Genomic DNA, 14323 nt, shown 5'->3' with positions numbered 1-14323 from the left:
TGGACAAGGTAGGATATATCTGGTAGGAGGGTTTTAAAAGAAGTGAAGGGAGCGCAATCCAACGAATAGTTAAAGTGCATTCTGAGGACATTTTGCTGGGTATTATTTCCTTAACAAACATAGTACAACAAACTCTCTGAACTGGGAGATGCTGCTACCTTGGAGTCTGTTGAAGGGTTTTAATCAGTGGCTAGATAAGTGGTTCTTAACTTGTGGGCCATAGACCACCAGTGGCCATGACTACAAAAATCTGGTTTGTAAGCCTCCTTCCTCTTTATTTTATTTTATTTTATTTTATTTCCACTCCTTTCATAGAATCATAGACTCAAAGAGCTGGAAGAGACCTCATGGGCCATCCAGTCCAACCCCCTGCCAAGAAGCAGGAACATTGCACTCAAATCACCCCTGACAGATTGCCATCCAGCCTCTGTTTAAAAGCTTCCAAAGAAGGAGCCTCCACCACACTCTGGGGCAGAGAGTTCCACTGCTGAACGGCTCTCACAGTCAGGAAGTTCTTCCTCGTGTTCAGATGAAATCTACTCTCTTGTAGTTTGAAGCCATTGTTCCGCGTCCTAGTCTCCAAGGAAGCAGAAAACAAGCTTGCTCCCTCCTCCCTGTGGCTTCCTCTCACATATTTATACATGGCTATCATATCGCCTCTCAGCCTTCTCTTCTTCAGGCTAAACATGCCCAGCTCCTTAAGCCGCTCCTCATAGGGCTTGTTCTCCAGACCCTTGATCATTTTAGTCGCCCTTCTTTCATGCTGCTTTCCACTCCTTCCCTATTGCTGACCATGACATATGTTTTGTATCAGAAACTAGAGCTGATATGGTCTATCCAATGCAATTTTTTGAATCAGCACCCCAGACCGAATCTAAAATTGACCAAAAACTGATTATTACTTGTATTGTGTTTGGGCTCGGCCTCATGTAAGCCGCACCGAGTTCCTTGGGGAGATGGTAGTGGGGTACAAATAAATTGTTATTATCGTTATTATTAACCCATTTGGTACTAATGCTAGAGAGTGGTCCCTGGTCAGAGTGGTCCCTGATCAAGTGGTCCCTGGTCAAAGTGTTCCTTGGTCAAAAAGTGTTTGGGAACCACCGGGCTAGATGGAGGGGAGGCCTTGAATGGTGTTTTCCTGTCCGGAAAAAGGCAATTCGATAGCCCTTGGGGGTCTCTTCCAACCTGATCCATTAGGAACCATAGAGTAGGAAGAGCCGTGTATCCAAGTCCCAGACAGGGAAAGACATGCACCTAAAGAACCTCTCCCCTTTCTAGCTAGATTCTCTGCTCTTATCTTTCTGGCTCCCGTTTATTATTCTCTACTTTCTGGAGCAGCAGAAGCCAAGCTCTTCCCATTTTCTTCCACATGACATCCTTGCAGACCTCCTGTCCTGTCCTTCTGGTCTTCATCATATTATCATCTCATTATCTCTGTGATAATGGCCAAAGGCAGAAATCATTTCCACATTTCCCAGCAATGTTTTCTTTAAATAGATTGACCCCCAGCCGTTGAGTTAGTTAGGTAATTGTGGAGGAAAGGCCCTTGTTTCTGGGGTGAGATGTCCTTTTTTTATGTGGCTGGGCCTTTTTTCTCTTCCTGTCTTTTCCCCCCTCCTTCTTCCAAAAAGGAAAGATTTAACTTCCCTCTAGTGCTTATAGTTGCAGTGCAATGTCCAAGCCTTTTTAAAAAAGAAGCAATGCTGTCTTTGGATTTGTAATTGGTTAAGCGAACGAACCCAGAGGGTGATTCTCCCAATAATAATAATAATAATAATAATAATAACAATAATAATAATAATTCTTTATTTATACCCAGCCACCATCTCCCCAAGGGGACTCGGGGCGGCTTACATGAGGCCAAGCCCAACAACACATCAGTAAAAACAAAACAGCAAGCAAATAAAGTACAATTACAAGTACAAGTACAATTAATATAACTCACATATAAACAATAACACAGAGAATTTAAAACCTTATGGCCGGGCCAGATGTAATAAGGTAGGATGTATCTAAGCAGGAGGGTTTTAAAAGATAATGTAGGGAGACCAACCCAACGGGTAGTAAAGCGCTTCTGAGGACAATTGCAGAGAATTAATCAGAGCAGGGCATTGTTTCCTTATTCAGGAAGGCAACTGGAACAGCCACGTTTTCAGGCTCCTCCTAAAGACTGCCAATGTGGGGGCTTGTCTGATACCCTTGGGTAGTGAGTTCCAGAGTTGGGGGGGTCACCACAGAGAAGGCCCTCTCCCATTGCTTCCTCTTCATCCTGGAAACGATTTTGACAGATTAGAGAGATGGGCCAAAACTAACAAAATGAAGTTCAACGGGGACAAATGCAAGATACTCCACTTAGGCAGAAAAAACGAAATGCAAAGATACAGAATGGGGGACGCCTGGCTCGAGAGCAGTACGTGTGAAAAAGATATTAGGGTCCTTGTGGACAACAAGTTAAACATAAGCCAACAATGTGATGTGGCGGCAAAAAAAGCCAATGGGATTTTGGCCTGCATCAATAGGAGCATAGTGTCTAGATCTAGGGAAGTCATGCTACCCCTCTATTCCGCTTTGGTTAGACAACACCTGGAATATTGTGTCCAATTCTGGGCACCACAATTGAAGAGAGATATTGACAAGCTGGAATGTGTCCAGAGGAGGGTGACTAAAATGATCAAGGGTCTGAAGAACAAGCCCTATGAGGAGCGGCTTAAGGAGCTGGGCATGTTTAGCCTGAAGAAGAGAAGGCTGAGAGGAGATATGATAGCCATGTATAAATATGTGAGAGGAAGCCACAGGGAGGAGGGAGCAAGCTTGTTTTCTGCTTCCTTGGAGACTAGGACGCGGAACAATGGCTTAAACTACAAGAGAGGAGATTCCATCTGAACATGAGGAAGAACTTCTTGACTGTGAGAGCCATTCAGCAGTGGAACTCTCTGCCCCGAAGTGTGGTGGAGGCTCCTTCTTTGGAAGCTTTTAAACAGAGGCTGGATGGCCATCTGTCAGGGGTTATTTATTTATTTGTTGTGTCAGGACATCCAGTCAAATTATATTACATTTCTAACAGAACAAAGCAAACAAACAGACAAAATGCAAAATTTGTGAGTTTGGTAGTTGATTAAATGTCCCTTGACCAGTATCTGGCCACTTGGAGTGCTTCTGGTGTTGCCGCAAGGAGGTCCTCCGTTGTGCATGTGGCAGGGCTCAGGTTGCATTGCAGCAGGTGGTCTGTGGTTTGCTTTTCTCCACACTCGCATGTCGTGGATTCCACTTTGTAGCCCCATTTCTTAAGGTTGGCTCTGCATCTCGTGGTGTCAGAGCGCAGTCTGTTCAGCGTCTTCCAAGTTGCCCAGTCCTCTGTGTGCCCAGGGGGGAGTCTCTCATTTGGTATCAGCCATTGGTTGAGGTTCTGGGTTTGAGCCTGCCACTTTTGGACTCTCGCTTGCTGGAGTGTTCCAGCGAGTGTCTCTGTAGATCTTAGAAAACTATTTCTAGATTTAAGTCGTTGACGTGCTGGCTGATACCCAAACATGGGATGAGCTGGAGATGTCACTGCCTTGGTCCTTTCACTATTGGCTGCTACTTCCCGGCGGATGTCAGGTGGTGCAATGCCGGCTAAGCAGTGTAATTTTTCCAGTGGTGTAGGGCGCAGACACCCCATGATAATGCGGCATGTCTCATTAAGAGCCACATCCACTGTTTTAGTGTGGTGAGATGTGTTCCACACTGGGCATGCATACTCAGCAGCAGAGTAGCATAGCGCAAGGGCAGATGTCTTCACTGTGTCTGGTTGTGATCCCCAGGTTGTGCCAGTCAGCTTTCGTATGATATTGTTTCTAGCACCCACTTTTTGCTTGATATTAAGGCAGTGCTTCTTGTAGGTCAGAGCACGGTCCAGCGTGACTCCCAGGTATTTGGGTGCGCTGCAATGCTCCAGTGCGATTCCTTCCCAGGTAATCCTCAGGGCTCAGGATGCTTGTCTGTTCTTAAGGTGAAAAGCACCTGTCTGTGTTTTAGATGGGTTAGGGATCAGCTGGTTTTCCCTGTAATAGGCGGTAAGGGCACCTAGAGCTTCGGAGAGCTTCTGTTCTACCATCTCAAATCTCCCTGCTTGAGCAGTAATGGCACGATCATCAGCATAGATGAAACTCTCTGTCCCTTCTGGCAGTGGCTGGTCATTTGTGTAGATGTTGAACATGGATGGAGCATCTTATACGCTCTATGAGATGACTCCCGGCGTATAAGACTACTCCCACATATAAGACGACTCCCATGCATAAGACTACTCCCGTGTATAAGACAACTCCCATGTATAAGACTATCCCGCATATAAGACGACTCGCTCATATAAGACAATGCCTGACTTTTGAGAAGATTTTCTTGGGTTAAAAAGTAGTCTTATACGCCAGAATATATGGTATATACATTTCTAAGAGCTTTGATAGGACAAAATATGGTAAGGCTCTAATATCCAGGTGTAGGGTCAGGAAGTTTTTCTTTCAAAAAGAGGATACTCATCTTGTATGGTTATTAGGAAAGTGTAAAATTACTACTGTTCATTGGTGGCTTTATATACCAGTAGTTAGTGTTATAATGTTTATTCTTTGGAAATAATAATTAAATAATCAATCTATACACATAATAAAAGTGCAAAAAAGTAAGTGGGCATGTGGCTGGGATGTCCACTTACACAGCTATAGCTCCCACAACTGCTTCCACAAACAGCTATAGCTCCCACTATACACAAGACACCAAAGGCCCTCCCTCCAGTGGCATTGCAGGTTATAGCGAGTGCAATGAACATGTCCAAAAGCCCTGCTAATGTCCTCCACAAACACCATACTGTCCACCACCCAAGGGAAGGCTTTCATATGGGGACCTTTTTCATCCTAGATTTTACGTGTTTCCTCCACCACAGGCATCCCAGTGTTTCCTACTCTCTCCATTGGTGTGGAATTTGCATGACCCCGCCCACTGCCTCTCTCATAACCCTTTCCTATTATTTTCTATGGCATGCAGTAAACAGTGGAATTGATCAGCAAGTGAACATACTGGAGAGGTTTGGGGAGAATTCACTATGATGTATAGGAATTGTAGGTTCTGGGATATATAGTTCACCTGCAATTAAGAGCACTCTGAACTCCTCCAACGATGGACCGAGGAACTAACTTGGCACACAGAAGCCCCATGAGCAACAAAAAATACTGGAGGTCTTTGAAGGGATTTATATGGAGTTGTAGTTCACCTACATCCAGACCGCACTATGAACCCAAAGAATGATGGATTTGGACCAAACTTGGTATGCTCAAATTGATATGCTCAAATTTGCATACTGGTGGGTTTTGAAGGGAATTAGCCTAGTCATTTTGGAGTTGTATGTACTGGAATTTATAGTTCACCTGCAATCAGTGAGCACTCTGAACTCCACCAAAGATGGAATTGGACCAAACTTGGCATACACAGCCACCATGACCAGCAAAAATTACTGGAGGTCTTTGGGGGAAAATTCACCTTGATTTGGGGGAGTTGTAGTTCAGCTACGTTAAGAGAGCACTGTGATCCCAAACACTGATGGATCTGCAGCAAACTAGGCACACATACCTGATATGTTGAAATTTGTGGACTGGGGGGATTTAGGGGGGAATTGACCTTCCTTTCTGGGAGTTGTAGTCCACCCACAACCAGAGAAATGGTGACCTCCACTGATGGAACTAGACCAAACTTGGCACACAGAACCCCCATGTCTAACTCAACCTACTGGATGAGTTTGAGGGGACTGTCTTACCATGGTGGAAGTTGTAGTTTACCCTACAGCCAGAGAGCACACTGAACCCCACCAATGAACAAGTTTGCGTCCAGAGCAAGCTTGTCCAACATAACAAACTTAAAGTACTGATGGAGTTTCAGGGGATTAACCTGGCATGATGGGAGTTGTAGTTCACCCACAATCTTGTGCTTTTTGTACAGTTAAATTTGACTTTTTTTTAATAACCCGGGGACCCAAGAAAGTAATAATAATAACAACAAAAAAGCCATGGCTGCATAAGTCTTCCAGACCTGATCCAGTGTTGATGGCTCTTGGTGATCTCTTTGTTTTTAGGGTCACCATAAAGTTAAAGGCATGTCACAACAACAACAATGTCTGGAGGTTGTGAGTCGTTTTTCCGCAGCATCTTCCCAGGAGGAAGGAGCGCTGGCTGCTTTCTTTGTCCTTGGAGGCAGAGTTCAGGGAGGGAGGGAGGGGACAGGCATGTCCTTAAAAAAGGAAGACACCGAGGTGCCCAAAGGAACATCCTGTCCCCTTGCTCGGTGCGTCGCTTTCCTTGCATTTGGCAGCTGGCGTGGTGGCAGCGGTGTTCTTGTTTCCTCCGCTTCTGCTTTCCTCCCTCTTTCGCCTTCTGATCAGCTCTTCCCCTGGGACTCTCCTTCCTGTTTTCCAGTTTGTGGGACAATTTGGGGAAGGGAGGTGGGGGCAAATCTTTGTGCGCATGAGAGCGGGGCGAGAGTTCCTGGGGAAATGGCCGCCTGAGACCCACAAGGTTTGGCACACGCTTGCACCATTTGAAATCCAAAGTGACCCTCTCATTTGGGGTCCAGAGGAGTGAATTTATTTATTTTTATTTGTCGTGTCAGGGCAGCCCGTCAATTATATTACATTTCTAACAGAACAAAGCAAACAAACAGACAAAATACAAAATTTGTGAGTTTGGTAGTTGATTAAATGTCCTTTGACCAGTATCTGGCCACTTGGAGTGCTTCTGGTGTTGCTGCAAGAAGGTCCTCCATTGTGCATGTGGCAGGGCTCAGGTTGCATTGCAGCAGGTGGTCAGTGGGTTGCTCTTCTCTGCACTCGCATGTCGAGGATTCCACTTTGTAGCCCCATTTCTTGAGGTTGGCTCTGCATCTCGTGGTGCCAGAGCGCAGTCTGTTCAGCGCCTTCCAAGTTGCCCAGTCCTCTGTGTGCCCAGGGGGGAGTCTCTAATTTGGTATCAGCCATTGGTTGAGGTTCTTGGTTTGAGCCTGCCACTTTTGGACTCTCGCTTGCTGAGGTGTTCCAGCGAGTGTCTCTGTAGATCTTAGAAAACTATTTCAGGAGCTTCACTTGGAACTTATTTAATTGTCATGCCTCAATGCTATGCCATCATGGGACTTTTAGTTTGGTTGAGTCATCAGCACTTTTGGGTCTTGGGGGCACGGCTCTGTCGTGGCTCTGCTCCTTCCTGGAGGGTCGCTCCCAGATGGTGAAGCTGGGGGACACCTGCTCGGACCCCTGACCTTTGACCTGTGGGGTCCCGCAAGATTCCATTCTGTCCCCCATGCTTTTTAACATCTACATGAAACCGCTGGGAGAGGTCATCCAGAGTTTTGGAGTTGGATGCCATCTCTACGCCGATGACGCCCAACTCTACTTCTCTTTTCCACCTAATTCCAAGGAAGCTCCTTGGGTATTGCACGAGTGCTTAGCCGTTGTGGCTGTCTGGATGAGGATGAGTAAGCTAAGGATCAATTCTGACAAATCAGAGGTCCTCCTGGTTGATCGTAAGTATAGGGTGGCAACCTGTGCTTGATGGGGTTGCACTCCCCCTGAAGTCTCAGGTCCGCAGCTTGGGTGTCCTCCTAGACTCATTGCTAATGCTTGAACCCCAGGCGTTGGCGGTGGCCAGGAGGGCCTTCACACAAAACTCATGCACCAGCTGCGACCGTACCTCATGAAGTCAGATCTGGCCAGGGTGGTCCACGCCTTAGTCTCCTCCAGATTGAATTGCTGTCATGCACTCTACATGGGGCTGCCCTTGAAGACGGCTTGGAAATTTCAATTGGTACAACGGGCGGCAGCCAGGTTACTAACTGGAGCGACTTACAGGGAGCGGTCAACCCCCCTGTTTAAGGAACTCCATTACCTGCCGTTCATTTTCTGGTCCTAATTCAAGGTGCAGGTTCTTACCTACAAAGCCCTGAACGGTTTGGGACTCGCCTTCCTGCATGACCACATATCTGTGTACGAACCCACACAATCTCTTCGATCATCTAGAGAGGCCCTGCTCTTCCTCCCGTCCCCGCCCCCTTCACAGGCGCGATTGGTGGGGACGAGGGAGAGGGCCTTCTCTGTGGTGGCCCCCCGACTCTGGAACTCACTCCCCAAGGATATCAGACAAGCCCCCACATTGGCAATCTTTAGGAGGAGCCTGAAAACGTGGCTGTTCCAGTGTGCCTTCCTGAATAAGGAAACAATGCCCTGCTCTGACTAATTCTCTGCAATTGTCCTCAGAAGCGCTTTACTACCCGTTGGGTTGGTCTCCCTATATTACCTTTTAAAACCCTCCTGCTTAGATACATCCTACCTCTGTTTACGCCCAGTGTTTATTTTAATTTTTTAAATTTATTACATCTGGCCCGGCCATAAGGTTTTAAATTCTGTGTATTATTGTTTATATGTGAGTTATATTAATTGTACTGTTTTATTTGCTTGCTGTTTTGTTTTTACTGATGTGTTGTTGGGCTTGGCCTCATGTAAGCCGCCCCGAGTCCCCTTGGGGAGATGGTGGCGGGGTATAAATAAAGTTGTTTATTATTATTATTATTATGGCATGGAATACCTCATGACTCCATAGCATTGAACCAAGGCAGTTACAGTGAATTCATTCTCAGCAGAGATGCACCCCAAGGTTTCTTTTCCATTTCTGAAAGCTTTGATGTCCCAACGCTTGTTTCTAAGCAGGCAGCAACTGTATTATTATTATTATTAAACTTTATTTGTACCCCGCTAGCATCTCCCAAAGGACTCGATGCGGCTTACAAAGGCCGAGGCCTCAATATAACAACAACATAAAACAATACAACTGTAACCGCCATATTACAAAGAGGGCACGTTTTGCCACTGTGCATTGCATTCATCAGCAAATACTTTTTTTGGTTTTGAGGTTTTGAAAATTGAGGTGTACATGAGACTCAAGTCAGTATGGTATTTTTCCTTACCTGAGAGTACACCGCTTTAGGTCCTCCAACGTGACCGAAAGGCCAACTTCTCAAGGAAAGCATTCCTTCTAGGAATCTTTGCTTCCTCTGGCACAGCTCTGTGATTACCATCCTGCTGAAGTTGGCCACCAAGTCATATAGTGAGACCTATAGATTTCCGGGTGGACCACATTAATAAAATCTGCAAAAGCGAAACCCGCAAATGTGGGAAGCTGTCCTGCGTTGTTGTTACTGACGAGCGGTTGATTTAGCTTTGCTGTTAATCCGCTCTTCTTCTCTTCTGTCTTTCAGGGAAATACAGCTCCTGCGTCGGTTACGGCACAAAAACGTCATTCAGTTGGTCGACGTGTTGTACAACGAAGAAAAGCAGAAGATATATCCTTTCTTTATGCCCTGTGGCCGAGTTTCTTTATAACAGAGATCCAATTAGGACCCCCCCCCCCCCCCCAAATCCCTGTATTTATTTATTTATTTATTTATTTACGACATTAATATGCTGCCCTTCTCACCCCGAAGGGGACTCAGAGCAGCTTACAGGGTACATACAATATATTATTATTTATATTGTATTATACATACAATATATTGTTATTTACTTTATTTTAGTTATTTATTTATCAAATTTATATAACGCCACTCCCCAAAGGCTCGGAGCGGTTTACAACATACATATGCAATACATTACATTTAAAAACAAAGAAAAAATTCAGTCAACCAGGTTCAAATGCCAGCCTAAATAAATAAGATTTACAAGCTCTACCAAAAGATAGTAAATCTCGGAGAGCTCGTGTTTCTGCTGGCAAGGCATTCCACAGGTAAGGAGCCACCACCGTGAATGCTCTACGCCTAGTAGACTTCAGGTGAAAGGTCCTAAAATTGGGAACTTCAAGGAGATTCTGATCGTCTGAACGGAGTGATCTTGGGGGTTGGTAGGGGGTGAGGCGGTCCTTCAGGTACTCTGGCCCCAGGCCATATAAGGCCTTAAAGGTAAGAATCAGCACTTTGAAAGTGATTCGGTGGTCAGTCGGCAACCAGTGCAGTTGCTGCAAGATTGGAGTGATATGACACCTCGCTGGGACCCCTGCGAGAAGCCGGGCAGCAGCATTTTGCACTAGTTTAAGTTTCCGGATCACTAATAAAGGCAGGCCTATGTAGAGGGCGTTACAGTAGCATGGTACAATATCAGGTTTAAATATTGCTATATTATTTATTTATTTATTTACTTTGCTTATATACCGCTGTTCTCAGCCTGGGGGCGACTCACAGCGGTGTACAACATAGGAAGAACAAAATTCAAGACACAGTATAAAAACAATTCACAATCCAGCGTTATACAAAAACATCGTCATTACTACGAAAACCATTCAGCGTCGTCTCATCGTCCAAACCACAATCCAGTATATTGTAGTTAGGATCTCTGCCCCCTAGGATTAGTAGGCTGCATTTGTTGGTTAACGATAAAAGTTTTGCCCTGGATGCATTGGTCTTTGTATCACAAGAAGACCAACAGGGGATCCCACTTGCAGGGGGACCACATAGGCCTATAGAGGTCGCAAGGGCCACGGGTGAAGAGCCTAGTCTGGCGTTAAAGTCCCCCAACAGAATAATTACAGCATGTGGGTGGAGAAGTGAGATATCCAGAATAATGGATTCTAACTGCATTTTGATGAAACTGTGAGGGTTGGTTTAGTCAGTTCTGATCTGTTGGAGGGTCAGCAGCAATGCTGTCTAAGTCATCATAGCATATACAGTTTTTTCAGGAATGGTTGCTCCCCTCCTCAGAATATGATGACTGGGATTCTAACATTGACGAGGGATGGTCAGACGCTGGTGGATTTGAAACTTGTGGTGTGGATTCTGGGTGAAGAAGTGGAGTGATCACTCTCTTCACTCTGGCCCAGTATGAGAATGCTTCCTTGGATCGGGGCACACCTTTGGTTGTCAATGGCTGAGTTCCTTTTTCTGTAGTGCCTTGTGACCATATAAGGCCGAACAGGGCATAGAGTTACAGCCTATGTTGGGCAGGGTTGCACTCCCACTGAAGACACAGGTTCGCAGTCTGGGAGTTTTCCTGGCATCATCACTGAGCCTGGAACCTCAGGCCAGGGGAGCTTTTGCACAATTAAAACTTGTGTGCCAGTTGAGCCCATACCTTGGGAAATTGGGACTTGGCCATGGTAGTCCATGCTCTGGTTAACATCCCTGAATAGACTACTGCAATGCATTCCACATGGGGTTGCTTTGAAGACTGTTCGGAAACTCCAGTTGTTCAGTGGGCGGCAGGCAGATTGCTCACCAGAGCAGGGTACAGGGACCATACAATTCCCCTGTTGTGCCAGCTCTGCTGGCTGCCAGTCTGCTGCCGAGCACAATTCAGTGTGCTGGCTTTAGCCTATAACGGTTTGGGCCCAGCTTACCTGTCTGAATGTATCTCCCTCTATGAACCATCTAGGAGTTTAAGATCTTCTGGGGAGGCCCTGCTCTTGACCCCACCTCCTTCTCAAGCGCGACTGGTGGGGATGAGTGACAGGGCCTTCTCATTGGTAGCCCCTTTAACAAAATTAGATCAGCACCCTCCCTCTTGGTCTCTCGAAAGAAAGCAAAGACCTGGATGCGGGACCAAGCCTTTGGGCAGTAAGCAGTGCAAGAAACGAACAAGATTGTGTGCAATTGATATTTGGAAAGGCCTCGGACTACGGTTTCTGGATTATGTGATTTTAATATTTATATTAATATGTTTTTGATTCTATGTTTTTTTAATGTCTAAATGTTGTTTACATTTTCTGTTTAATATGGTTTAATAGTTTAATTTATAGCTTTTATGTTAGGTTTTTACCTGTATGTTAAGCATTAAATTTTGATGTGAATATGTTGGAAACCACTTTGAGTCCCGTCCCTCCCCCCCTCCCCGGGGTGAGAAAAGCAGTATATAAATGAAGCAAGTAAGTAAGTAAATACATAAATAAATAAGACTAACGTAGGAGCAACCACCAAGGAGGCCCTGTCTCCTCATACTTATTAGAGGATAAAGAGATACAGTCTTGCGTAGAGAGAGAGGGCTTAGACCTCAGGCCCTGTGTGATGCTAAGTCTTGCTTCCTTAATTCTGCCTCCCACGTATATGGTGATGGAGTACTGTGTGTGTGGCATGCAGGAGATGTTGGACAGCGTCCCTGAAAAGAAGTTTCCGGTCTTCCAAGCACACGGGTAAGTAAGCCTGGAGGAGGCGTCCTCCCAGTCCTCATCTCAGTCTTGGGGCAGATCCATAGAATTATAGAATCCTAAAGTTGGAAGAGACCCCAAAGGCCATCTAGTCCAACCCCCTTCTTTCTGCCATGCAGGAAAAGCACAAAGTACCCTTGATAGATGGCCATCCAGCTTCATTTTTCAAAGTTTCCAAGGAAGGAGCTTCCACCAGACTCCGAGACAGAGAGTTCCACTGCTGAACAATTCTTCTTAGAGTCGGGAAGTTCTTTCTGATAATGTTCTGGCAGAATCTCCTTCCCTGTATTGTGAAGCATGGTTCCATTGAGGCCTAGTTTCCAGGGCAGCAGAAAACAAGCCTGCTCCTTCCTTATGGCCTCCTTTCACATATTTATACATGGCTCCTCTCAACCTTCTCTTCTGAAGGCTCAACAGACCCAGATGTTCCTTATCAAGGTTCATGGTTTCCAGACCTTTGATCATTTTAGTCGTCCTCTTCCTCTGGACATATTCCAGCTTAGATTCATTGTTCTTGTTGTTATCTCTTTTGAATTCATTTGCCCAGAATTGGACACAGTAAGACATCCAGGTAAAGACTTCTGCCCAAAGCAAAATAGAGGGGCACCATGACTTCCCTCAATCTAGACACTAGACTCCATTGGATGCAGCCCAAAATTGCATTGGCTTTTTGAACTGCTGCATCACACTCTTGGTTTGTGTTCAACTTGTTCTCCACGAAAGACTCCATTCCTACCAGAGCCATAATTTGGCTCCTGGGCTCCCTTCCATTGGCTTGCACACCATTGCAGGGTGGCTTCCCAGCAGCTTTTAGGGATTTTCCTCCTTTCTTCCATTCTGGATTCTCTCTCTTGATTTTACATTATGTTCGTGGCAGCCTTTTGGCCCCCCCTACTGCCTTTGCCTCGGCACTGAATTACGGTGCTCCCCTTCTTCTCCTGTACCTGAGATCAGTGAAGTCAGGCCTGCAACCAGCCCCTTGGGATCCGGTGTGTTATACAATACAAAGCCCGTATTTGTGGGGAATACATTCCTAGACTTTGTGGAAATGTATTTACCATAGTAAATCCTATTGAAATGAAGGGGTTCTGCCTGAAGGATTGCCTGTAGGACATGGGTTTTTTTTTTTTGTTCATTCGTTCAGTCGTCTCCGACTCTTCGTGACCTCATGGACCAGCCCACGCCAGAGCTACCTGTCGGCCGTCACCACCCAGAGGTCCTTCAAGGTCAATCCAGTCACTTCAAGGATGCCATCCATCCATCTTGCCCTTGGTTGGCCCCTCTTCCTTTTTCCTTCCACTTTCCCCAGCATCATTGTCTTCTCTAAGCTTTCCTTTCTTCTCATGATGTGGCCAAAATATTTCATCTTTACCTCTACTATCCTTCGCTCCAATGAGCAGTTGGGCTTTATTTCCTGAAGTATGGACTGGTTGGATCTTCTCGCTGTCCAAGGCACTCTCAGAACTTTCCTCCAACACCACAGTTCAAAAGCATCTATTTTCACTCAGTCTTCCTTATGGTCCAGCTCTCACATCTGTAGGTGACTACGGGGAATACCATTGCTTTAACTATGCGGATCTTCGTTGCCAGCGTGATGTCTCTACTCTTCACTATTTTATCGAGATTGGACATTGCTCTCCTCCCAAAAAGGAAGCGTCTCCTGATTTCCTGGCTGCAGTCTGCATCTGCAGTAATCTTTGCAGCTAGAAATACAAAGTCTGTCACTGCCTCCACATTTTCTCCCTCTATTTCCCAGTTGTCAATCATTCTTGTTGCCATAATCTTGATTTTTTTGATGTTTAGCTGCAACCCAGCTTTTGTGCTTTCTTCTTTCACCTTGAATAGAAGGCTCCTCAGCTCCTCGCTTTCAGCATCAAAGTGGTATCATCTGCATATCTAAGTTGCTAATGTTTCTTCCAGCAATTTTCACCCTAGCCTTGCATTCATCAAGCCCCGCACATCGCATGATGTGTTCTGCATACAAGTTGAATAGGTTGGGTGAGAGTATGCAACCCTGCTGTACGCCTTTCCCAGTCTTGAACCAGTCTTGAACCAGAACCATGGCCAGTTCTTACTGTTGCTACTTGGTCCTTATACAGATTCCTCAGGAGAGAGACAAGGTGATT

The 14323-nt window shown here is 45.7% G+C and overlaps 1 protein-coding gene across 2 annotated transcripts in view; it reads left to right on the top strand.

Annotated features, from left to right (window-relative positions):
- STK11 (serine/threonine kinase 11) overlaps positions 1-14323 on the top strand; it is an 86878-nt gene that overhangs the window by 22258 nt on the left and 50297 nt on the right. For both annotated transcript variants that reach the window (XM_067473580.1, XM_060784809.2), the window contains exons 3-4: positions 9268-9351; positions 12093-12182. In XM_067473580.1, the coding sequence (XP_067329681.1) occupies positions 9268-9351; positions 12093-12182 (174 nt within the window). The remainder of the gene's footprint in view (positions 1-9267; positions 9352-12092; positions 12183-14323) is intronic.

The sequence above is a fragment of the Anolis sagrei genome, chromosome X (genome assembly GCF_037176765.1).
Source record: "Anolis sagrei isolate rAnoSag1 chromosome X, rAnoSag1.mat, whole genome shotgun sequence".
Classification (NCBI taxonomy): domain Eukaryota; kingdom Metazoa; phylum Chordata; class Lepidosauria; order Squamata; family Dactyloidae; genus Anolis; species Anolis sagrei.
The sequence above is the reverse complement of the archived record's forward strand: the minus strand, read 5'-3'. Positions and strand labels throughout refer to the sequence as shown.